Consider the following 27,514-nt stretch of genomic DNA (forward strand, 5'->3'; position numbering starts at 1 on the left):
CTGCTGAACACAAGTGAATGGTGCCTAGAACTTTGAAGCTCCAAAAAGCACATAATGGCAGATTAAAAGTAATGCATTCAACTCCAGTGGTTTAATCCATGTCTTCTGAACCAATACTATAGGTGTGGCTGAAGACGCTACTGGCCCGGGGAGCATTTCCGGTATCATTACCGGATCCTTAAAATAAAGTATTAACATTTCGGAGTTAACAAATTTCCTCAAAGAACATCAAACGTTTACCTGGAGTGACAAATCCAGATATGTTGTTGATGCAGAGTGTCTACACAGATTAAATTCTATTGCGGTTTAAATACAATTATTTCCTCAGTAGAGAGATTGGGAATATCGGATCACTGTTATATTCAATAAAGCCATTCAATGAACCCGTCACTGTGCCTGAGGGCCAAAGTAAAGATTGTATTTAAGATATGTATGTTTGTGTACCAAATGTATATATATCGTTTTGGATAAAAGTGTCTGCTAAATTACTTAATAGTAAATTACTTGTGCAGATTCATTCATTTTAATGGGAGCAATCTGTAGTCACTTTAAAGCTCTACTTTCACACTTAAAAGTTTGCATACATTTAATTCAAATACCAGAGATGAGATGTGAGCTAAAGTTATTAGTATCAGGGATGTAGCTAATGGGGTGAAAGGTGGTAACAATTCTGGGGGCCCACAGTTACAGAGGGGCCCACAAGAAATTTTAAACTGTAATCTTTAATATGAAAGGGTCCCAGACCAATATACATACAAGGGCCCAGAGTTTCTTGTTATGGTCTTTTTAGTACTCCAGTATCCAGCTGTCTTGCTTCTTGTGTCCATTTGTGCCTGCTTTTTCGGAAATCTAAACGCTTTAATTTCCATTAGTTCCAGGGAGCCTGCAGTTACCAAACAACACTGTCCACATATTAATAATGACAACTTAAAATTATATTGTGTTAGGGTTAGTAAAGTTAATCATGTTAAAGTCACTCTGAATGAAGTACATCTCGCTGTTGTTTTGAATGAGTATGACAAGTAGTAGGAAATGTTGAAGGAACAGATACATCACTTCCTTAAACCAACGAATAGTCCTTGAAATGGTCAATATATTCTCCTCCCTGCCCTTGTTTCTAGTAAAAACAAACAAAAAAAAAACTTAAAAATATTGATCTGTTTCTCACCCTCACATATAATATCACTTCTAAAATCATGGATTCAACCACTGGAGTATTATGGATTACTTTTATGCTGCCTTTGTGCTTTTTGGAGCTTCAGAGTTCTAGTCACTGTAGAATGAGAGACTTTAACAGAACTTAGTCTCATCTGATAATTTTGCCTATTTAAGGGAAATAACTAGATGCTGACATTAATATCAAGAGTTTTGCTCACAGGCTTATGCACACTTTCATGGAAAAACTTGACCATGTAACACAAGAATGAAGAAAATTGTTAAAAATTAAATTACATTTTTTTCAGATTTGGACTGTACATGAAATTCTTAGTACCTCATACCAAACAAATACATTAGTACAAACAAACAAAAATCATTGTTTGTCCAGTAGAGGGAACCAATTGACAGACAACACAGTCAAGTTAAGTCTCCAGGCACACTAACTCGACCTACTGAGAAATTTACTTTTAGAAAACAAAAGTATGATATATTTGCAGGAACTACACAATTTTGTTTCAATATTCCTGTTAAATTGTGCATATATGTGCTTGTAAAAGAAAAAAAAAATAAACATGCATGCAAGAACATGCTGAACTAGTCAAAACAGCTGTGTAATATAACACTGAAACACTACAATGAATCGTGCAAAGACAAGACTTGGTGTTGAAACTGCTCTTAGTGCTCATGACTAATGTGTATTCTAAGAGGTTACTAGTTTTCCTTAGTCAGACTTTAAAAACATTGTTGCTAAGAAAAACATGTAAATTGACAGATAAAAAGAACTTTATTTAAAAGCAGTAACTTTGTGTTTTTCCTTGAGGCAACAGAAGCTATAAAAAGGAAACATTTGTAATGAGCTTTGAGTCTAACAGTAAACATAGATGAAAAGATGCATTGCAAATAATTGTGATTAGACAACGTAGCAATTAAAAGAATCATCATAGAACTAGGAAATTGCCATTTTCAACTGGTGTAAAGTGAAGCAGAGATACTTGAAAGCATGTCAATTTCATATAAGCTACAGTTAGAGAAAATCAGTCATACAAGCATCCATTTAAAAGGCAATTGCTAAAGCAGTAGTTAGTCCATTTAGTCACTGCCTAGAATTTTCCTCTGCTAGCTGTGCTTAGAGCCCCAGTTCATTCTTATCGCTCTGACAGCTGTAGGATTCGCAAACCCTTCTGCAGCTAGTGTAAACAGTTCATCCCTTAAGACCTCCTTTTCTTTCAAAAATGAATAAAATAAAAAAAGGGGGGAGGGGTAAAGAAAAAAATAAACGCTCATAAAAAGATCCTCCTAGCCCAGAGAGGGCCCATCATTACGAGACAGAAGAGATGGGGTTCAGAGGAGAACCCATTTGTGTTAGAACTTTATCCAGCCATTGTAGGGGACCGTGGAGATGCACTTCTATCCAACAAGGGGTGCTTGTCACATCTTGTCGGTGATACTCAGCCCCCCAACCCTAAAAAGTGGAGAGAAAATGTAATTTACCTTGTTGCAAATTCCAAACAGAATTATTGATGGCACATTCACATTGGCAAATAATATGAAAAACCAAATGCTGTAATGCTGGGAAAAATGCTTACAGCAAACAGTTTAGACAAGAAATGATGGCACCACTACTACAACTGTTTTTATTCCCTGAACTATTAAATGCTCATATAGAAAATGGGAGAGAAAACTTCCCATACATAAAAATATCCTTGTGAAAAAAGCTATGGCAAATGTTCCCATTTGTGGTGAACACATGCATCATAAAAACTTTACAGACTTGCCTTTACAAAGCTCATGCGAATGGTGCACATCTTGGTGAGCTCATAGACAGCCTCAAAACCATGGTTGACAGACTGAGCAAGCAGCTGAGCAAATTCTTGGTTGTTGAAGATCTTGAGGCTACAGCCACTGGGAATCTTGCAAACAGTTGTTGGGTGGAAACCATGATGGTAATTGCAATTCCGGCTCTGGACGAAAATGCTGGTGTCACTCAGACACTCTGCATACACTTCCCCTCCAACGTAATACAGGTGGACACCTGCAAGTTCAAACACAGGAGATATGCTCTTACTTTAAATGTATTTCATGAATTTGCCATTATATTGAATGGGAACTAAAATCTTGACATCATGGCTATGTCCTGAAAAAGTGTTTGCAGATTTATTTATTTTTTACTAAACAAAAACATGCATTTCTACAAGATTTAAAAAAGAATGAATCCCTTTTTAGGTTTGTAATTGTAGGCTTTTCTTCTGGTCAATTTCCTTTCCAAAATTCAACAGTGAATCACAATACAACCTAAAAATGATACTTGATCCAGTGCCAATGTAATTAAACACTTACAGAGGCTTACGCTTTTGACACATTTGTTTCTCTTTTATTTGGTTTCATCTTGCCAAGCGTACACTGTAAACATGTATTTATCTTTTGTTTTTCAACCAGGTCATGCCTAATCATACAAGATGATTATTGTAAACTGATATTATGGCCAAATGAATAATCATTGCAGCTTATTCTGGGTTTAATACAAGTTAAGCTCAATCAACAGCATTTGTGGCATAATACTGATTATCCCAAAAATTTATTTCGACTTGGTTCCAGTGCTGCACTTACAATGGATGTGAATGGGGCCAATGTTTGGAGGGATTAAAAGGCAGAAATGTGAAGATTATAATTTTACTAAAGCACTTACATTAATTCTTCTGTTTAATTGAATGTATTATTTGAGCTGTGAAGTTGCTTAAATTGTCATTTGTAGTCATTTTAGGATTTAGGAGCATTTGTTACATTACATGTTTATGGCAACGAAGATGTAAAATTGGCTATATCTTAACGCAGAAAAGGTTAGTAAGTGATTTTATCACATTAAAATCATGTTAACATGCATATTGTTTACATCTTGTGGCTAAACCATTGAAACAATACAAATGTAAACATAAAATATTGCCCCCTTTCGCTTACTTTGTAAGTGCCTCACTGTACCCAGATTTTAGCTTCAAAATAAATTTGTGGTAATCAACATCATGCCACAAATGCGGTCAATTGAGATGAACTGAATATTGAACCCGGAATATTTCTTTAAACAGGCTAAAGTTTGTCATTCTAGGTCACTATAATGACAAACTTTTGCTGAACCTCTGTAACTAAATGTCACCTCCCACTGGGTTTCAAAACCGCTACTAGGTGTCCAGGACAGAGGGGGAAAATTTAAACAGTGGACCTTGAAAAAGATCTTCCAGCTAACAACTTGCAAGGTGTGTATACCTTTTCCAATATGGCGGCGGGTGTTTTCAATAGTGGAGTTGCGATTGACGTTAGAGAGCAGGCCCAGGCAGAAACGGTTCTTGTTGCTGGATGGGTCAGTGAAGCCATCAACCAGTACGCTGGTGGAGGAAGCATGGTAAGCCTCTCCCACACGATTATTCAGCTCGTAGTACACAATAGAACACCAGTGACTGGGCTCCTCATACTCCACTGGCTGCACATCTGATATGAAAACAAGACCTTGGGCTTAAGCCATCAATTGTGTCCACAAAATCAGATAATTTGCAATATCAGCCAGAAAAAACATGCTAAAGAGATTAGAGTTTATTTTCAGCTACAGATTGAGCTTCACAATAGCCAATTTTTATCTACGGTACATTGGCCCAAAATATATTTGGACAGGTACGCCACACTTGAATTTGTATGACTGTCATTGAATTATATGAAGTACCAAACCAAGTGGGATTTATTAAGATAGCAGAAGCACATTTTCATGAACACGAAAAGGAACTGACTTTGTAAATTCTGGTGCACTAAAAATAATATTGGGACAAGGTAGCTACAAATATTTGCAAAAATGGAAAAGTGAGGTTTGTTTTGAGAAATAATCTGGCATTATTTGGGCCGCTAAATAGAATTGTTTTCTATTGGTCTAATGTAAAAATCAACAAGTTTTCCAAAGTTTTTTTAAAACAAGATGTGGCAACCATGGTCTATTAAGCTCACTAAAGCTATTCGTCTTACAAAAAAGCATAGCCTTTAATATGCTCAGTGAAGTAACACCAGGATATCTTGACATTGTCTGCTTATAAATGGATGTTAGCAGTTTCTTACCACCTCTGGGCATGTTCTGGGGCACCATGCTGCTGCCAGTCTCCATGGACTGAGACCCGTCCTGTCCCATCTGCTCATCTGGAGGCATGTAGGCAGGAGGTGGGGTATCAGCTGGTACAGAGACACCAGAGAGAGAGAGAGAGAGAGAGAGAGAGAGAGAGAGAGAGAGGTTTGGAGAAGAGGCCTGATGCAAAACAAATGGGCTTCCACTGCAATTCCCTTGAGCCTAAATTCTGATTAATCTTTACAGGAAGCTGCTTCACATTTTATGGAAACCTTAGTGTCGGATTTCGCAAATCCCTTACATCAAACACCCACCTCAATGTCAATCTTACATATATTTTAGACTGATTAATGATCCCAGAAAACAGCTAAGGCTTCTTGCTGACAGCATCACCTAGGCAAATGTGAATCTACAGCAAAAGCATTTATTGTTTAGAAATACATATTGCTTTACAAATATATTATCTATGCAAATGACCATAGGTATGTCCGACAGAACAGTTGTTCAGCTCAAATGCAAGATGCAAATAGTATTTAAATTCAATCTCTTCCAAAAGCTGTGTGAACAGCTTAAAATAAATAAAAATAAGAATCACCTAAATGGATCCAAAGAAATCCAAGAAAGATATTATCTAATGCAAGAAGAATTTTTAAAATTTTTAAAATTTTTAAAATTTTTAATAATAGTTAATATTCCTATATTCAATGTCTGGATCACCAATGGTAATGTTCTCTTTTATATGAAGATATGAACATGTAGGAAACAATACAATAATTTTGTACTTCTGCTGATTTTAAAAAGTTTGGCAGTTGAAAAAATGAATCTGAATGATTCCTCATTATCAGTAAGGCTATGTTCAGACTGCAGGAAAATCTGATTTTTCTCAAATCAGATCTTTTCAGGCAGACTGTCCACACTATTAATTGCAAGTGATCAAAGCAAATTTGCTCGATAAGACATAACCAATCCATCTGCATGGGTTGCTTTGGTAACAAAGAAGGCATACCCACGTGACGATGCTTTCAAAACAGATGTGGGAAAATTGCCGGTGCATCATCTTATTCTCCAAATAAGAACTCCGCCGCCACACAAGAAAAACTCAGCGACGGAGGAGACTGGTAAATATTGTGATGTTCCATGCTGCAGTCACCGATTTTTTTACATCATCGTTGTGTGTCGCGTTAACAGTGACACGCAAAAGACCATTTGAAATCCGAATTGAGCAGCCAGAGCGTCCGGAATATAAAATCAGATTTCAATCACATTTGAAACCACCTCCCAATTTCATGCGTTTTTTTGTCATCCAGATAAAACTCATCTGGATACAATCTGGATATGCAAAAAATCTGATTTTTAGTGGCAGTCTGAACAAGGCCTAAATGACAATGTTGCAATTGGACCAAAAAACTGTTATGTTGACACAAGAAAATGAAAAACCTCACTTGTTGTTTAGAACAATAAAATCTGTAGTCATTAGTCACCTAAAAATTGCAGAAGAAAGAAGTTCACAAAGTACAACTAGTTAAATTCACAATGCAACATAAATGTGAGATTCATGTGTTTTTATAATTTTCTCAATGATGCGCAGTTGATGCTGTGATGAATCAAGCAAATTCTATGAATAAAACCAGCATTAGTTCTAACCCACATTGCTATAAATCAGCTCTCCTTCTGCCTGAGTGCACCCACCCTACGTATGCAGGCATCAGCAAATCACTCAGACACAGAACAGGGGGTGTGCAGGCCAGTGCCAAGTGATGGGCACCCACTAGCAGGACATTCAGCGCACTGAAGTCATTGAGCTTTGGTGTGCTGCTTAGCTTGCATTTCCATTGTTTACTGACAGCAATATACAGTGCACAACCATCATATCTCATGATAGGTTTTTGCACAACTGAAATTCAAATCTCTCAGCGTCACAAATCCATATTGAAGTGGCAATGGACAAACTAAAATTCGCTATTAGAGGAATTGTTCCCAAACCCAAGTAACATTTAGTTCTGATTCGGGATGTTAAAATGACTGGTACTTAGGGACAAAGTTCATACTAAAATATAAATGATACCAGACATTTTAGAGTATCAGAAGTTACTCGTGCGCTGCCTTACTAAGAGGTGGCTATCTTCGAAAGCTGCACACGCAATTGAACTCTCACATTGCGGTATAAAATGTGGTGGTATATATTAATGGTCAAAAATGTTGTCTCTGCAGAGCGACTGCAGCCTAATAAAACCAACGCTGTTTATTAATCAAACAACAATATTGACCAGAAAAAGATAAATATACTGTTCTGAATCAACAATGCAAAGTCACGTAGAGTGAATTGTGCATAATGTCTCGATCACTACAAGGTAGACTTCCTGATTCCTCATTTCCGTTTTCATTTTTATAGTTTTTGGACAAATGACAGCATCTGTACCTGGTACTATACCTGGAAAAGTTCATGGCCAGCCCTGATTTATTACTGACTGTTAATGTGACAAATTACTTAAAGGAGCATGTTTAATAGCATATTAAGTTTTGCTGTGGCAAAACCTTTCCCTGGTACTGGCACTGCAGTTTTATCATGACAACTCAACTTCTGATGTAGTCTGAATAGTCAATATCTTGACTTGTAATACATGTACCTGGCAGCTGGAAGGGGCTGGATGGCCCAGAGCTTGCAGGTGAGTTGGGGTAGGTGCCACTGCTGGCAGGAGATGGAGGGTAGGGTGAGTTTGGAGAGATTGGGAAGGAGCTTCCTCCACTGTGCTGCTGGAAGGATTCTGGGAAGGTGGCGTTGAGAGGCATGTGAGGCTCATTGTGAGTCAGGTTGCGGAACTGCACCAGCAGGCTGTGCTGAGGGTTGAATTCGCTGTGTCGTGGAACCAAAACTGGGGGAAGTACTGTGAAAAGACCATTTAAAAAAAAAAATTGCATTCAAACAGACCATTCTGACATTGATTTACATATTTCTGGTAAAAAAAAAAAAAGAATCTAGCATCCTTGAGATTTGTGTACTGATTGGTTAGCTCTGGCTTCAAGGTGACTGCTAAGGCAAAACAGATCAGTTTTCTAGCTTCAACACAATTGTAAGTGACATGTGATATCAGCCCTTGAAAAGTTCAATACAGTGCACATATCATTCTAAGCAGAGGGCAACAGAGGTTACATGGATCAGAAGGCCTCTGGAGGCAAAAGATATTTGATAGTCAACACCGTCTACACCACGGCAAATGCACAGGAAAAATAAGCCAAATATACTTGCAGGGATATATATATATTGTAAATACAGTTGAAGTCAGAATTTACATACACCTTAGCCAAATACATTTAACCTCAGTTTTTCAGAATTCCTGACATTTAATCGTAGAAAACATTCCCTGTCTTAGGTCAGTTAGGATCACTACTTTATTTTAAAGGGGACCTATTGTGCAAAACTTTTACATGGAGTTTGTACATAAATGTGAGTCAGCAGTGAGTGTACACAACCATCCTACAATGTTAAAAGTCCACACACTCCTCTTTATTATATTTCTATTAATCAAAAACAGTGAATAGTTTCGTTTCTGCTCTAACGTGACTCGCCCACGACTGGTGATGGACAACACCCTCTTCCCCTGAGTGATCTACATATAGTCCGCCATTTTTTCCACACTGGAGCAGATACAGTGAGAAGAATAATGTCTCAGCTTCGTAAGCGTCATAAGTGTTCTGTTGTTGGCTTTAAAAGTGAACATAAGAGTCTTCATGGAGACCAGATATACACCTATATACTCATACATATATGGCTGAACTCCGGTATTTACACGGTCAGTCATATTGGTTCTGATTTGTTGTTGCTGTAGTATCCGAAGCACAAGCTGTACAGGCACAGCCCTCTTCTGGAAAGGGGGCGGAGCGCAGAAGCTAATTTGCATTTAAAGAGACACACACACAAAATCAGAATACTTTTGATTCCACCCAAAAAGAATCATTTATAACATGGCATAATAAATGATCCGTGGGGTATTTTGAGCTGAAACTTCACAAACATATTCTGGGGACACCTGAGACTTATATTACATCTTGTAAAAAGGGGTATAATAGGTCTTCTTTAAGAACATGAAATGTCAGAATAATAGAAGAGAGAATTATTTTTTCAGCTTTTATTTCTTTCATCACATTCCCAGTGAGCCAGAAGTTTACCTATACTTTGTTAGTATTTAGTATCATTGCCTTTAAATTGTTTAACTTGGGTCAAACTTATCGGGTAGTCTTCCACAAGCTTCTCACAATAAGTTGCTGGAATTTTGGCCCATTCCTCCAGACAGAACTAGTCTAAATTGTGTCAGTTTGTAGGCCTCCTTGCTCGCACATGTTTTTTCAGTTCTGCCCAAAAATGTTCTATCTGAGTGAGGTCAGGGCTTTGTGATGGCCACTCCAATGGCTTGACTTTGTTGTCCTTATGCCATTTTGCTACAACTTTGGATGTATGCTCTGGACCCATTTGCAACTGAGCTTTAACTTGAGATGTTGCTTCAATATATTCATTTAATTTTCCTTCCTCATGATGGCATCTATTTTGTGAAGTGCACCAGTCCCTCCTGCAGCAAAGCACCCCAACATGATGCCAACACCCCTATGCTTAAGATGGTGTTCTTCAGCTTGCAAGCCTCACCCTTTTTCCTCCAAACATAACGATGGTCATTATGGCCAAATAGTTCGATTTTTGTTTCATCAGACCAGAGGACATTTCTCCAAAAAGTAAGATAAAAAATACCAAGATTTGCAAACTGTAGTCTGCCTTTTTATGGTGGTTTTGGAGCAGTGGCGTCTTCCTTGCTGAGCAGCCTTTCAGGTTATGTCGATATAGGACTTGTTTTACTGTGGATATAGATGCTTGTCTACCTGTTTCCTCTAGCATCTTCATAATAGATGAGACAGAATGAGTCTCCTTCCTGAGCGGTATGATGGCTGTGTGGTCCCATGGTGTTTATACTTGCATACTATTGTTTTTACAGATGAACGTGGTACCTTCAGGTGTTGAACGTGTGGAAATTGCTCCCAAGGATGAACCAGACATGTGAAGGTCCATAATTTGTTTTCTGAGGTCTTGGCTGATTTCTTTTGATTTTCTCATGATATCAAGCAAAGAGGCACAGAGTTTAGCGGCACGGAGAAATACATCCACAAGTTCACCTCAAATTGACTCCAATTAATCTATCAGAAGCTAATTAACAATTGCCTAAAGGTTTGACATCATTTTCTGGAATTTTTCAAGCTGCTTAAAGGCACAGTTAACTTAGTATATGTAAACTTCTGACCTACTGGATTCGTGATATAGCCAATTAAAAGTTAAACAATCTGTCTGTAAACAATTGTTGGAAAAATTACTCATGTCATGCACAAAGTAGATGTCCTAAATGACTTGCCAAAACTATAATTTTCTAATATGAAATCTGTGGATTAGATAGAAAATGAGTTTTAATGACCTCAACCTAAGTTTATGTAAATTTCTGACTTCAACTTTACACTGATCAGCCACAACATTAAAACAACCTGCCTAATATTGTGTAGGTCCCCCTCGTGCCACCAAGCAGTGCCAACCCAAATCTCAGAATAGCATTCTGAGATTCTATTCTTCTTACCACAATTGCACAGAGTGGTTATCTGAGTTAATGTATACTTTGTCAATTTGAACCAGTCTGGCTATTCTCTGTTGACCTCTCTCACCAACAAGGCATTTCTATCCACAGAACTGCCCCTCCTTGGATGTCTTCAGAAGTAATATGATTGCTTTTGTGTGAGAAATACACCAAAATGTAACTCCTTTTTCACTATAACTCTTGTGAGTACTGCACTCTGACCATATATCATGCACAAGAAAGCGTAATCGAGCTTCTCTAATGAACGCACCATAGAGATTGAATTTTTGTGAACGAGGAGTAACATTTTGGTCTGTTTCTCATCCAAAACTGATCGTATCACTTAAGATATGGATTACACCCAGCACTATAAAACAAATTCTGTAATATAAATGGGTAAGAGACTGTAAAAGTACTAAAAAAAAAAAAAAAAAGAATTCCCTGCGTGACCATTTACATTTCATTATATTTTATGGGAATAGTTATTTTTATTCTTATTTTTAATAACAGTTATGTACTTTGGGGTGTTCCGTGTTATATTTGATCTAGTTTAGTTAATGTTTATTGAATTATTTTAATTTCACGTGTTTTACCCTGATGGCGTTTAGTGTTTGTGTGAGTGACATCAAGCACTGTCTCTCCGTGTTTATTTGTAATTGCTTCTGGAAAGGCCACTTTTGATGAACTTCATGTCATCATGTGCCCTTCTTATTTGCTACGGTGATTAACAATACATTAATCTTCTGAAACTGTAAAAATCTGCTTTTCATTTTATAATGTATCAAGATTTTCATTTAATAATATAAATGGTAATGCACCGTAAAATATACAGGCATCCAAATGTCATCCCATAAAGCCCGAAACGTGGTTACCGTATTTTCTACTGTAAATTTCTGGCAACCACAGCTGCCATTAATTTACCGTAAATTTGAAACAATTTTTTTACAGTGTGGGGTGCTGCCACAAATGGCTTGGGGTGACGCAAAATCACTGCACAGTTCAATATTTTCATTGCAACCAATGTTAAAAGTACTGGCAGTACCAAATACTGACTCAATTCTGTACCTTTCCAACGCTCACATGCATATGTCTGCGCGTGAGCGCTCGTCTCTCGCTGTGAATGCAGCTGTGCATATGAAGTCAAATGTGCTTTTTGTTCAAAATGCCCCTCTTTAAGAGACCAAATCTGCCATCAAAGCAATACAATGTAAGCACAGCCAGTAATGCACTGTATTACGAGTGAAAGCAGAGAGCACAATAATCTTGTACCTCAAAATATCCGATCTGTGCAATATGTAAATGCCTCCCAATAGACCTGCTGCTGTATGTTATATCATTAATATTAAATCAAACAGCAATATTGACAAGAAAAAAGAAAATGACTCCCTGTACTCAGCTGTAAATATACAGTAGTTTTAAGCCTAGTAAAATTCAAATGACAGGTCTTTTCCTCAGTCAAACTCTGACTGCATGGAATCAATAGCCTAATAATTTTAACAAACTGTGGCGAGGCGCCCAAGTTCTAATCAGTGTCACCTATTAATCAACGAGTGAGGCACAGGGATAAAAGCCAGCGAGAGAAACATCTTGAGTAGTTTGTGAGGATATGTACCTTGAGCTCACTCTCACATTTTTCTATGTTTTCACAGGCAGCGACTAAGAAGCAGACTTAACCCCGCTGGCATTCATTTCCCTCAAAGACTCAGAAGAGGAGCGAGTCTCACCTGTCCTATAATAGCACTCATCATCACACTGCACGAAGGGAGGCTTGGGGTCACCTACCCTGCACATTTCTCAAATGCTGAACTTCAGTCACAAAAAGTGACGGGGGTAAAAGTGTTGTCTGTGTCGTGCCTCTTTTGAGCCCAACGTGTCCTGCTACAGCTGGTGGAGAATGCAAGCGTCGCACCATGACCAGGCACCCCAAGCAGCAGCTCCCATTTCCATAATGGAGGGCTTTCTCTAGCACCAGCAGTAGCTGACAGAACAGCTGGTCACTAGCCAAAACCAAACCACGGTGGAGATTATCCGGTTGAGATTGTAGGCGAATGCGAGAGCCCCCACAACGGGAAGTGATATTTTTTGTCCCTCCCCTTTTCTACCCAGTTTGGAAAACCCGATTCCCAAAGCGCTCTTAGTCCCTCATGGTGGCATAGTGACTCGCCTCAATCCGGGTGATGAATCTCAGTTGCAGTCAAACCACGCATTTTATCATGTGGCTTGTTGAGCATGTTATTGCGGAGACTGTTATGGCTCTTTTCCACTGCACGTTACAGTTCAACTCGACTCTGCTCGTTTTACTTTTCTGAGCTTGCTTTTGCACTGCAGTTTAGTGCCGCCTCAATGTGGGTGGGATTACAGGCTGATCATCTTAGTTGCACTGCCTCTACATCCATGACGTCATCTTAAACGCTACACAAATATTACCGACCATAAAAATAACACCACCGCTAGTTGTTAGCAACTAGTTCATTGTGCTGCATAAAGTAGTTGTTGCATGGTGATTTTACAGAAGTGCAACAGTTAAATTGGCCTGGTTGTTTTAGAATCAAGCTTTCCAGTAGCTGGTCAACTAAATAAAGTGAAGCTTTCAAGCAGAATATAGAGTTAATGTAACAAAACGTACCAGAATCGCTGTGGCTGAGTCCAAGGCACCTCCCATTGTTCACCGGTCTATTGCCATAGATGGTGTCCATTCAAACCACTTCCACTTTCTTCTGTTTGAACCACTCCGGCTATTGTGGTCCTTGATGGTTCTGTAGTCACTATTAAGTTCTTTTTTTACTTTTCCCTACACTGTTTGTAGGTCCGGTGGTAGCCGTGTGCGGCCATCAGCTGAGACAATTCCTGAAAAACATTTTTGTTTCGCATTATTTCGTTCGTCGCTAACTAGAGGAAAGACTCCACCTCGTTTATTGACCATGGCATGGTTTTGCACACAGCCATTTCTTTTTACAATTCAAATGTTGCATGAACAAATGATAACTGCTATCGCTGTTGCCAAATTTAAAACTACCAGGTTGATGTCCCGTATCCCAAATCCAGTGACGCTGGTAGTTACTATTCTCTCTGACCAATCAGTGATCTGCAGAGTTTTGATGTCACATTTAGTATCTAAATGTGGTACTAAAAAAAGTACCAGGTACCATCCACAGTGGAAACCCCCCAAAAAGCGAGCAGATTCGTGCTGTACCGTGCAGTGGAAAAGCCCCATTATTGTGACCACGAGGTGTTTACCCCATGTGACTCTACCCTCCCTAGAAACTGGGCCAATTTGGTTGATTAGGATACCCGACTAGTGTCACAACACATCCTGATGAAACTCACAGATCAGGATGATGTTGAGACATATTTACATACATTTGAGGTGGTGGCAGCACACAAGGGATGTCACAATTTATCGCCATTCTCCTCATTGGGGAACCGCAACGCATCTACCATTCACTGTCGTTACCACCTCAAATGACTAATATTTTGAAGAAACCCTCACCAGGTTGGGGCTCTTGCCATTCTGCGCTCCACAGAGGTTTCATGACCAAGGCTTTGACTCCAACGTAACGGTGAGAATACAGGTGGCACAATTAAAGTGGGTGGCAGAGCTCTGGCTATCGGAAGATGAAGTTACACCAGCCAGAGTGATTGAAAAGGTAGTAGTGGACCGAATGATGAGAGCACTACCTCGTGTGCACTGTCCACTGGTCGGCATGGTGAATCCCGCCACATTAAAAGCACTTAAATGAAGAAGGCTAGCCATTCCCTCAGAGAAGCCCAGGGGATTGACGAAGCGCCGATGGTATCACCAGGCCATTCTCATTGCCACCACCAGCCACAGTGCAAGATGAGTCGATGCCAACAGCTCCAAATGCACCAGAGGCACGGGACTAGATGTCGGGGTGCTTTACACTCCTCGAGTTCCAGTGGTGGCTCCAGAACGAGAGGTAAAATCTAACAGCCAGCAAGTCAAAGCAGTGTTGGACACGGGAAACTCTGTGAGCCTCCAGCAACCCCACCTGAAGTCAGAGAAACCAGGGTGTGTGCTAAACCCATCACGTGTGTACATGACGATACAAGGTATGTTCTGGTACATACAGTTACAATAACAAAGCTCTGGTTCTGGTCATGTGGGGATAATGAAAGATCTCCCGTCCAGAAAGACTGGCCAGGACTTGAAGTACTCCTGCAGTCAGCAAAGCCCACCTCCCTAAGACCTCCTAGACCACAACGAAAGGCCCGCACCCAGACCGCACTGTTGGTAACAGAAAGTGTAAAAGAGGGCAAGTTGGACAACAGAAATCTTAATGTGTTGACTGATCTGTTCCAACAGGTGATGTCTGAAGGATCCTTCAGAGGGAGGATGAAAGATTGAGGAACTGCTGGGGACAGGTCAGAATAGTGGAAGGAAAACAACACCCCCCTCACACCCCCTTCCTCACTTTATTGGGCAGAATGGCCTGCTATACAGTATAGTGATCAGGAGGGGCAAAGAGTAGCAGCTGTTAGTGGTTCAATGTACAAAGGCAGAAACACTGATAGAGCTAGCCCTTTACCACCCCATGGTGGGCCACCTGGGAGCTGAAAACACAGTGAAACATCTTCGCGACATGTTTCATTGACCAGGGGTGGATACAAAGGTGAAAAGATTCTGCAGAAGCAACCAGGTGTGTCCATGCACAGCTCCTCAGGAACCACCCCCCAGCCCCCAGATTCCGCTTCCAGTAATAGAAGTACCCTTTGAGCAGATGTAAGTCCGCTGCAAAATGCCCAGGGACATGAACACATTCTGGTGATTGTGAACCATGCTTCCATATACCAGGAGGCAATATCCCCTACGCAAATCAACATCAGCAAACATCGCCCGTGAACTCGTTTTACTCTTCAGCCGGGTCGGAATCCCTAAGGAGATATTGACTGACCAGGGAACACCCTTCGTCTCACAACTGGTGAAATATCTATGCAAACTCCTCAAAGTGAAACTACTACACATCTCAATATATCCCCCGCAGACAGGCAGATTGGTAGAATGCTTTAATCAGACTCTTAAACAGATGCTATGGTGGGTGATAGCTGAGGATCGGCTTGACTTGACTACCTCCTACCATACGTGGTCTTGGGGTATGAGAAGTGTCACAAGCTTTGACAGGTTTCACACATTTTAATTATTGTTTGGCTGGCAACCCAGAGGCCTTTTAGATGTAGAGAGGAAAGCCTGGGAACAGCAGCCGTCACCATTCCACTTGACCATCGAGCACGTGAGAAACATGAGAAACAGGATTGAGCGGGTCATGCCCCTCGTGAAAGAGCACCCAGTGCCCAACAATGAACATACAGCAGACTGACAAGAACGTGAGTTCCACCCGGGTGACCAGGTCCTGTTATTGTTACCAAATGCTTCATGTAAATTTCTCACATCTTGGCAGGGCCCCTACACCAAAGTGGAGAGGGTGGGACCTGTAATCTATTAGCCAAGGCCACCAGGGAGATGGAGGGTGGACCAGATCAATCTCCTCAAGCACTGGGTGGAGCCAGGAAATCAACCAGCCCTACTTGCCATGGAGGGACCACTGGTGGTGAATTTATGAGAACATCGGTCAGCAGCCCAGCAAAAGGAAATGGAGGCCCTGGTCAGTCAATTTAAGGTCAGGTTCTCTGACGTTCTTGGGCAGACAGAGGTAATATCACATGATGTACGTACCCCACCAGGACAAGGACAGCAGCGGCAATATAAAGTTCCTGAAGCCCGCCAGCAAGTCATTGAGGTGGTGTTAAAGATGACGCTAAAACTCAAGGTGATTGAAGCATCTAAGAGCCCATGGTCCAGCCCCATCATTATGGTTCCATAGACAGACGGCACCTTTTGCTTCTATAATGACTTCAGGAAGTTAAATGAAGCCTCAACCTTCGACAGTCCATCCCTTGGGTGGACAAACTCACTGAAAGGTTAGGGAGAGCCCATTTTATTTCACCTTGGATTTGATGAAGGGATACTGGCAGGTCCCACTGGCACACAGGGCAAAGGAGAAGATGGCCTTCAGTACTTAATTGGGCCACTGGCAGTATCAGTTTCTCCCCTTTGGGCTGCATGGGGCACCAGCCATCTTTCAAAGAATGATGGATGTCATCCTGCGCTCCTCACCTACATTACGCAACTGCATATCTGGATGATATGGTGATCCATTCTGAAGGATGGGAAGACCATCTACTACGGCTGCGGAAGGTGCGGTCATCTCTGTGTAGGGCTGGGCTGACGGTCAACCCCTGCAAGTGTCACCTGGGTCTGTCAGAGGCATGGTACCTGGACTTCCGCATAGGACGAGGACTGGTGCTTCCCCAGGAAGACAAGATGACAGCAGTAACAGAGTTCCCTCATTCCAACACATGCTTTTTTGGGGTTGGCCAGATACTATCGATGCTTAATCTACCACTTCGCCTCTGTGGCTTGCCCCTTACAGACCTGACAAAGAAAGTACAACCAGAGAGGGTCGTATGGTCCAAGGAGGCTGAGCAGGCATTCCAAGTACTGAACCTAGCCGAGACCAGATACTCTACTGTGGAGAGAGAGGCCCTACAATAAAGTGGGCAGTCATGGAGTTGCAGAACTACCTGTTGGTGAAGATCACAGATCATGCACCTCTCCAATGGATGGCCAGGGCAAAGGACACGAATGCCCGGGTGACAAGATGTTTCTTGGTACTCCAGGACTTCCACTTCAGTGGGCAGCTGGGTCAGCCAACGGAAACATGGATGGGCTCTTCCAGGATGTTCTCAGCCTGGTCAGGTCTGGTTAGGATGCCCCCCCCCCATTACCCTTGTAAATCTTGCGGTATGATTTCTCATTGAAACAGATTGATGAGGAATCAGCGTCACCCCTGGCAACGACAATTAGACTCGCTCGCAGAGGTAACCAGGCACACCTGTTAATCAACGAGGGAGACACAAGAATATAAGCCAGCGAGAGAAACAGTGGAATGAGAAGATGGTGAGGAAATGTACCGTGAGCTCGCTGATAAATGTGGAAAAAAACTGTGACCTCACCAACATTTACAGGCATTTACACATGAAATTTTTTAGAATCCTAGTCCACACTCCTTCCTCCAATACCAAATTCAAATCTTTCTCCCATAATCCCTTGATAGAAGTTAAAGCTCCATTCTCCAAACTCTAAGTTAGCAGGGAGTAATACACTGATGCCTCCTGACCTTTTTCAAAAGTAGAAATCACCTCTCCCAAAGCACCTGCTGCCTTAGGAGGTAAGTGTGTGTGCTACTCACCAAAACAGTACAGAACATGTGGCACAGCTGTAAATACCTTTAAATCTGACATCTGTGAATCCCAAAATGATGACCCAAATTCTCAAAAGATCTCAACACTTCACTCTAATACAGGTTGCCGAGTGTAGTAACCCCCCTCACAATCCACTCCGACCAACAGAAAGGGGACTTGTTGATAATATAATTTGGGGTTCAGCCATATGATTGAGGCAACATTTAAATAAATGTCCAAATTAAATACTCTTGTCCAAATCATTTGCAAATGTGAAATAATGGGGTGTGACTTAACTTCTCCGGTTAGTTTGATAGAAAGCCTTTGCAATAGAGTAATAGGGGCAAGGACATCCTTTTCAATAGAAAACCAGGGAGGGGCTCTTTCAGGTGGAAGCGACCAATGAGCCAAATGCCTGAAACTGAACACATAATAATAAAACTAAATCTTGGATAGGCCAAGCCCACCTTTGTCAACTGGCCTATATAATTTGTTGAAATGTAGTCTGGGGCGTTTACCACACTAAATGAAGGACTTGTCTATGCAATCAAAATGCTTAAAATAAGAGAGGTGGACATATACAGGGAGTGACTGTAGCAGGTAGTTGAATTTTGGAATACAGTTCATTTTAATAACATTAACCTTGCCAAACATCGATAAATGTAATGAAGCCCACCTGTCCACATAACTCAAAGTTATTATTAAAAGGGTAAAAATTAACTAACTAAATCAGATAAAATTGCTGGGAAATTTGCTGGGATGCCAAATACTTGATGCCTTGTTTGGGCCACTGGAAGGTGCCTGGATGAAAAGCCGTTACTGGGCAGTATGCTATCAGAGCCAAAGCTTCAGATTTAGACCAATTTACTTTGTATCCTGAGTAATTGTATCCTTAATAATTCTGTGGAGGCAAGGCACAGATCTAGTAGGGTCAGAGACAAATAATAAAATATAATCTGCGTAAAGCAGCAGCTTATGCGCCACACCTCCCCCATTCACCCCTAGAAAATCATCCTCATTTCTTATCACGCTACTAATGGTTCCAGGGCAAGACAGAACAATAATGGGGAAAGAGGGCAACCCTGCAGAGTGCCCCTATTTAGAGAAAAATAATCTGAAATTACTCCATTTGTTTGTACAAATGCCACAGGGTGTCTATAATGTAACTTATTCCAACCAAAAAATGTATTCCTAAACCCATACATTTCCCAAATTGTAAAAATTGATAATCCCATTCTACCATATCAAACGCCTTTTCTGCGTCAAGTGAGATGGCAGTGACCGGAGACTGTTCATTCGCTACTGACCATATGATATTGATGAAATGTCTAATGTTATCAGAAGAGCTACAGCCCCGAATAAACCCCACCTGATCTATATGTATCAGAGACGTCATAACTTAATCAGTTAGCCAAAATTGACAATATTTCATTTATACATCTAGCTGGATCAGGGAAATTGGAAGGTAACTTTTACACATGCTAGGATCTTTGTCCATTTTAAGAATCAGACTGACCCGGGCTTGTGTCATGGTTGGGGGAAGCTTTAAATTTTTTAATGATCCTGTATAAACTTCTAACAAAATTGGAGCCCATTCTGTAGCATAAGATCTAAAATATTCAGCACCAAATCTGGCCCCAGAGCTTTGCCTGTAGGCAAGGCCTTAATTACCTCATCAAGCTCCTCCAAGGTAATCTCAGAATCAAGAGAATTTTTTTGCGCAGTCGTCAGTTTAGGGAGTTCTAATGGTTCCACAAATTTTCTAATATCTTCATCAGTAGACGAAGATGTGGAACATAAGATCAAGATAGAACCGTTTAAAAGCATTATTAACATCAATGGCTGAGGTAACATTTCCCTGAGCAGATTTCACTGAGGGAATGGTAGAAAAAGACACTCTCTGCTTAATATATGTAGCCAAAAGCTTCCGTGCTTTGCTTTTATGACTGTCTTGCCCAGAATAACCAAAACACTTTCCGCAACAAAATAGTATTATATCTGTATTTCAATAGGAGGCCATCAGATGACACTCGGCACTCCAGCTTTACCTCAGCACTTTTAACATTCCCTTCCAACACCACGAGTTCTCGTGCTTTGGATATTTTAGTAAATGAGGCATACTGTGTGGTCCGACCCCTAAGAACAGCCTTAAGAGCCTCCCAAGCCACGGCCATAGAGGATACTGAGGACCAGTTGGTCTCCATATAAACATTGATTTCAGTCTTTAACATTTGTTGGAAATGAGGATTTTGCAAAAGGAATACATTAAAGCGCCAACTATAAGATTTATTTTTCTCCATATGTGGCAACATCTCTAAACTCACCAGGGCATAATCGGAGACTAAGATGTTTCCATTTGAGCAATCCACAACAGATGAAATAAGGGACTTGGATATATATATAGAAAAAATCTAGAATAAATCATATGGACTGTTGAAAAAAATGCAGTCCCTCCCAGATGGGTTCAAAAGTTGCCAAATATCTGCAACGCCAAGATTTTTTACACATCCTGAGAAATGTCTATGTTGCTCTAGGGGACTTACGCTCTTCTGCTTAACTATGATCAAGGACTGAGTCCATCAAAAGATTAAAGTCTCCTCCCAATATATCATGAGGGGTGCCAGCGGTTAGCAACAAGATAAAATATTAGCCAAAACCAAACTTTGCCCCTGAATTTATGCTAAAACAATAATGATTCTCTCCAATTTATCTTTAATCTGTTTGAGAGATTTGAATTGTTGATGTTTATTTATCAATATAATGACTCCTCTGCTCTTACTTGAGCTAGCACTAAAGAATATGTCACAAACAAGATTATAAAGACCACATTCCCACATTAGTATGACAATCAAAACCCAAACATCCCCCAGAACCAAACAAACAGCCAAAAGAAAAACGTGTGCATTAACCCCGGACAAGACAGCGCCAACCAGCATCAATCCCTCTAAACTGAAAAGGTCCATGTATGCGTACGAGAGCCTCCATGACAACTTTGCCATTGGATTGCTCAATGATGCTTCTTTCTTGTGCTTCTGCACAAATTTTGTGAGACAAAATGGCATACCAGAAAATACTTTTGTAAACAAACCCCAGCCAATAGGCAGAATAAACACAAAGACTGTGTAGATTCATTCACAGAACTGTCTCGAAGTGATCCTCCACAAAACAAATTCCAACCAATATAAAGCTGTTCAGTTTCCTCGGACAGTCAAACAAGTGTTTAGTGAGCTGGCTGTTTATGAGTGCAGCAGATGATATAATCATTCCAATGTCCCACAAAAATACTCCAAAAAACAGACTCCAGCCAACAGGAAGCAAAACACAAAGAATGAACAGATTCATCCAGAACTATCCTGAAGCAGTGTTGTTATACAAATCAAACTCCAGCCCGCTAGGCAGAACCAGCACAAAAAGAAACAAACACAGGCTTTCTGGTTCCTCGGATGGTCAAAGGTCAAATTCAATCTGAGGCCCCATAAAACAAATACACCATGATTTACTCGGTCCAACAACTTTATAAAAGACATCCTTTATGTGGGCATTTAGATATTTTGCGGCCATCCCCAGCATCCAATCTCAATCTGGCCGGGAATCCCAGTGCAAAAGCGATCATCTGTCAATACAAAAGTTTCTTGAAGGAGAAGTGATATTCCACAAAACAAACACCAGCCACTAGGAACCAACACAAACAGAAACAAAAATGACACCCAGCTTCCACAGACAACAGAGTAAAAGTAACAGAGTAAAAGAGTAAAAGAGTCAATCCACTCACATAAGAAACATCAAATGGCTTACTCCAATGTATTTATGAAGGACAGTGCTTGTTTGGGACATGTAAATACTTTGTGGCCATCCTTTGTTTCTATTCTCAGTTTGGCCAGAAACATCAGTGCAAAAGCGATCTTCCATTGATGCAAGAGTTTCTTACACTCCTTGAATCGATTGCATTTCTCTCATCAAATTCGCAAAGTCCGGTTACAAGAAAATATTGTGATTTTTCCAAGAAAGATTTCCTTTGCTCCTCGCCTCGCACAACACAACATCTTTACCAGATGATCTCAGAAATTTGGCCAGAATTGATTGGGGCCTGTTTCCCTCTGCAGATCTGCGAGCTGGGACTTCGAGCAGACTCAGGAGGAACTCGTCCAGGAAGCCCACTATATCTCTGCCTTCATGCTCAGGAATTCCAACAATCCGTACGTTATTTCTCCAGAGCCCGAGGATTTTGACTTCTTTTCCAAGTTTACCTCAAAAAACAAGTATGTAACTGGGTGTATCTAATCTCACCGATTTATAACATGAAAATAATTTTAAAAAGCAGTGCGCAGAGCTTACCGCTCACATGTCTGCTGCTCGCATGACATCACATGACCCCCCCATCTGACGTATTAAAGTATTTTCTCTGCCATGTGAATCAGTCGATTTTAATAAGTAATATACACAAATAATTATAACTATAATAATAGTATAATAATACTATAAATATAAATACAAATTATAAATGGGGTTTATAATACTATTAGGTTGAGCAACTGTTGTAATGTTGGAAAAATATAACGGCAGAAAGTGTCCTTTTTTCTCTCTGGATTATAGTGTTGTCATGGTACCAAAATGTCAGTAGTTGGTACCAGTACCAGTGAAATGTATATAGCCTACATATAATATGTGTCATCTCGTACAACGTGAATGATTCTGAGCGGTCGGATGTATACATTAATTTAAAGTATATGGCTCATGCACACTAAGATTGCAGCATTTAGCAAACAAATTTAATGAATAAAATTGCACACGTTCAAAATAAGCCTGTGAGCATTTTAATGCCGTCATGTGTCAGTCATACTGCACACTGGTACCGGATAGCCTCGGTGCTCGGTACTGAAGAAACACTGGTATTGTTACATCTTTTTAATTTTTTGTATCGACTTGGTACCGAAGTACTGGTACTTTTGACAACACTACTGCACAATTAACTTTTTTACTCGGACAAGTGAATGGCCAATTGAAGTCTGAAGGACAAGCACTTGGCAATGCTTAATGTCAAGCCCTGCACTGTATTAGTCATTTTGTATCATTATAGCATACATCACAATATAATTATTTTTGCAGGAAATTCAACCCAATTTTTTTAATATACAAAATACAATAATGTCCATTTAATTATGATATTGCTTGGCAACCATAAACAGTTACAAAGTATCTACACTGGATGAAAGCGGTGCAGCACGATGTGCCAAACCTAAATCGCTCCTGTTATAATCATCAAAACTGTCTAAACAGAAACCACCCCTCCACAACACAGTATGCAGAGTAGCCTATATTTTTTTCCCCCCAAGTCGACTAGCATTTCTGCCATTGCACAGTATTAGGGACATTTATGATTAAAAGACAATAGGCTAATTGTCATTAATAATTTGATCGATTAAGCTTATCGTTGGTCTATTACTTGATTTCAGAACAAATGCATTCAGTAATCATACCAGCAGATTTTGATAAAGCAATCTATACAGTCATTCGCCGCTGGAGGGCACTTTCCCACTGCATGTCATGCCATGTCCGCCTCACAGAAAAAGCAGCAAACATGCACTGAAGATGATGAAGCGGGCTCAATTTAATCAGTGTTGAAGCATTTCTCTATAAAAGAACATTATGTTTTCTGCATACACCATGAGTGTATTAAAGCAGTGGTTCTCAAACTTTTTAGCCAGCGACCCCTAAACTAACATCGACGAGAACTCGCGACCCACTACCTACCACAGCATACACAAACAATAAACAAACAAAAAAAGTGGTTTTAAATCCACATCCACTTCCTATGGAAGATTGTTTTCACCACAGAATAAAAAATATAAAAGGTATCATGCAATTCTGACTTTATAACTGGCACTGCAAGTTTATATTTCACAATTAGGCCTATGAGAAAACAAGTCAGAATAGCGAGATATAAACTCACAATTTTTAGATTAAAAAATAAATAAATAAATAATAATTAAAAAAAAAAAAAAAAAAAAAAAAAAATCGCATTATCTTTTCAAATGTTTTCTTATGTGGCGGAAACAAGCTTCCATAACTTCAACTATATTTACTGTATATAAATTTAGGCTTACCTTTCAGTAGGATGGGTGCACTTGTTTTTCGGTGCACAAAAGCTTAATCTGTGGCCCGATGTTGGATACGGCTACTCGCAGATCATCCTCAACATGAAGACGTGATCTGTATTTATTTTTCATGTATGTAACAGCGGAAAAAGTCTGCTCGCACAAATACGTAGATCCAAACGGAAGCAGTACATCCACTGCCACACCGGATAACTCTCTGTATTCTTCTGCTACTGCGATCCAAAATTCAGGCAGTGTGGAACTGGAAAATAAAGTTTTTTTAATGTTCGATCACTGGACAGCTCCAGCAAAGCATCTTCCAGTTTTGTGGGGAGATTAGTCCTAGTTTCAGTGAATGGTTGCCGTATCCATTCATACAGTTCTGGTTGCGTCTCTTTTGGAAAATACTTCTGGAATAGTTCCAAAAGGCAGTGGAGATGACCAGTGATGTGTGTTTCCAGGCTGCCGAGACTCAGTCCATTCTTCTCCAGATGTTCATCCAGCTCAGGAAACATCTCCACATTACCTTGTTCAACTCGCTCAGCCCATCTTTCCAGCTTTTTCACAAATGCATCAATTTTCTCATTCATTGTCAAGATGTTTGTGTTTGGACCTTGTAATGAAAGATTAAGCATGTTAAGCCTTTCGAATATACAGGCCAAATAAGCAAGTTTTGATAACCAATCTGGATCTGTCAGGTGGTGCGCGAATTCAGATTTAGATTCTTTCAACAACGAGTGCACTTCCTCACGCAGTTCGTAAAGCCGGCCGAGTGCCTTCCCGCGAGATAACCACCGGACTTCGGTATGAAACAGCAGCGCTTCGTGCTGCGAGCCCATCTCATTGCAAAGGGTGGCTAGCAGTCTACTGGTTACTGGACGTGATTTTATGTGATTTACAATTTTGATTGCACTTTTGAGAACACTGTTAAGCTCACTGTCAAGTGCTTTGCTAGCAAGAGACTCACGGTGAATGTGCAGTGCGTAAACTTAACATGAGGAGCCACTTCTAAAACCTTTGCCTTGAGTCCCTTGTTTTTACCTACCATTGCACCTGCACCATCAGTACATACGCCAACACAGTTATCCCATGAAAGTCGCATCTCTTTTAGTCTGGTGTCCAGCTTGTTGAAAATGTCACTGCCGGTACAAGTCCCCTCCAGCACTGAGCAGAAGAGCATTTCCTCGTGCAGTTTTCCATCAAATGTGTATCTGATGAATGCCAGCAACTGAGCAGAATTAGACACATCTGTAGATTCGTCGAGCTGTAACGCATATTTCTTTCCATTTAACCTATTAATCAATTGACTCTTAATGTCTTTTGAAATATCATGAATACGGCGAGCTATCATGTCATTCGACAATGGGACAGTCATAAGCTCACTTGCAATTTTCTCGCCATGCATGGCCCGACACATAGCCACAACTGCGGGCTTCATCAAGGTTTCCCCGATCGAGTGTGGCTTTTTGGACTGTGCTATCAGGTATGCCACCTCATAAGATGCCTTCAGAGCATTAGCAGTAATTTGGGTTTGTTGTGCGAGTGTGCGTTTTTGAATCTGTAATTCCTTCTCTTTTCTGCGAAAAAAGTCTATAGGTTTTTCAACACAAGCAGGGTGTCTTGTCTCCAAATGTCTCTGCATTTTTCCTGGCTTCATACTTTCATGGGCAAGCACTTCTGAACAGATTACACACTGAGGATGGTCCACGTCGTTGACAGTAGAACAAGTGAATCCATACTTTATGAATTCCTCTTGATATTTCCGACGTTTCCTACATTGGTCAGAAGGGGTCTTGCTCTTGTGTTTAGTAGATGTACACGGTTCAGATGATTCAGGCAGACTGTCCACAATTTCCTCAACATTTTTAACCTTGCGAATTACAAATGTATCCATTCTTGCAGTTGCAGTTTCCACGTGCAGTTGCGTGCTGTATTGATAACTAGCGATCAGTCGCCGCACGGTGACGTCATATCTTAGAGTCACGAAATATTATTTAAAAAAAAAATTGAAACCTTCTAATCACTTCTGTCTTTAGAAATCAGAAAATATTTAGTTGTAATCTTAATTTTTCAGTATTGAAAAATATTTATTGTAATCAGAAAATACATACATTTTTCAAACCAACTCGCGACCCCTTGAAATCATTCCGCGACCCCCAGTTTGAGAACCACTGTGTTAAAGTACAACTAGTACTGTTGATCTGCCGGTCTACTCGTTTCATGCCAACCAACAATTACGTCAACGATATCAGAGAAAGCACGAAGGCACATTCAGCTGACGTCTCACCACCAGAGAAGAAGCATGTTATGTACGGTTTAAATAGCGTTATGATTGAACTTAATTTCAATTAAATTAAGTCCAAAAAGTCTAAAACATACCACGATCTTCTTTTGAAGTTTTAATTCAATTATTAATTAAGTTATTATTAACAGTAATTAATTAACAGTTATTAAACAATTCACAAATTTGTACTAAACATAGCCTAAATGTATTAAAATACACTGAAAAAATAATATTTTAAGAGGAACATGCCAATACTTGCATTTCTTAAGCGTATTAATTTAAATATTTAAACAGTAGGCAACATGCACATATTATTTGGAGTCCTCAACGTGCGCTTTGTGGTGTTAACTATTAATCGATTGCTAATTTCCACTACAGATGATTATGAAAATGTCTAAAAATGGACATCTCTTCATAGTATACGGTCATTCCACCCACCCCTTTTGTTAATCAAAAACATTTACACTCTTTGGACTATATGTGTAAAAAAAACATCAGTAAAAACTTACCAGGACTTTCAACACGCTTGTAGTGATAGGGATTGATGCACACTTCTTTCTGTTTGGAACCGAACGGATACTCGCACACTTCCAGGGGTTTGAGCTCGTGATGGGACTGCAGGTCCGGCCAGCGCCACACACGGCAGTAGATGACATGAGGGAGGCCCTTCCTGTGGGATACCTGTAGCCTTCCATCCAACGAGCGGGGGATGGTCACACATTTGCTGGGCTGCCCAGGACTGCTGAGGGCTTTCTCCAAATCCTCCATGGCGCCTTTCTTCTTCTTCAGTTTCTTCACCAAGGCGTCCACAGCTTTTTCTGCCCATTTTTCCTCCTCGTCGCCCTGCTTCCAGCCCAGCAATCGCTTCACCGCTGGGCTGGTGAAAGAGAACAGGCTGGACATGGAGGTCATAGTGCTGGGCTGCACCAGGAAGGAGGATCTGAAGCCCTCTCGGCCTGCAGTGTGCTTGGAAGATGATTATGTGTGTGTTTGTCTAACTTTTTTTTTTTGGGGG

The 27,514-nt window shown here is 40.4% G+C and overlaps 1 protein-coding gene across 1 annotated transcript; it reads right to left on the reverse strand.

Moving 5' to 3' along the window:
• Positions 1-1,463: 1,463 nt before the first annotated feature.
• On the reverse strand, positions 1,464-27,514 carry LOC127617097 (mothers against decapentaplegic homolog 5-like). The gene is made up of 6 exons (XM_052088981.1): positions 27,009-27,514; positions 7,882-8,139; positions 5,251-5,361; positions 4,417-4,638; positions 2,934-3,190; positions 1,464-2,620 (listed from the first exon to the last, which is right to left on the reverse strand). Exons 1-6 carry the CDS (start codon positions 27,409-27,411, stop codon positions 2,477-2,479), a joined length of 1,395 nt encoding a protein of 464 aa, XP_051944941.1. The 5' UTR covers positions 27,412-27,514; the 3' UTR covers positions 1,464-2,476.

The sequence above is a fragment of the Xyrauchen texanus genome, chromosome 23 (genome assembly GCF_025860055.1).
Source record: "Xyrauchen texanus isolate HMW12.3.18 chromosome 23, RBS_HiC_50CHRs, whole genome shotgun sequence".
Lineage (NCBI taxonomy): Eukaryota > Metazoa > Chordata > Actinopteri > Cypriniformes > Catostomidae > Xyrauchen > Xyrauchen texanus.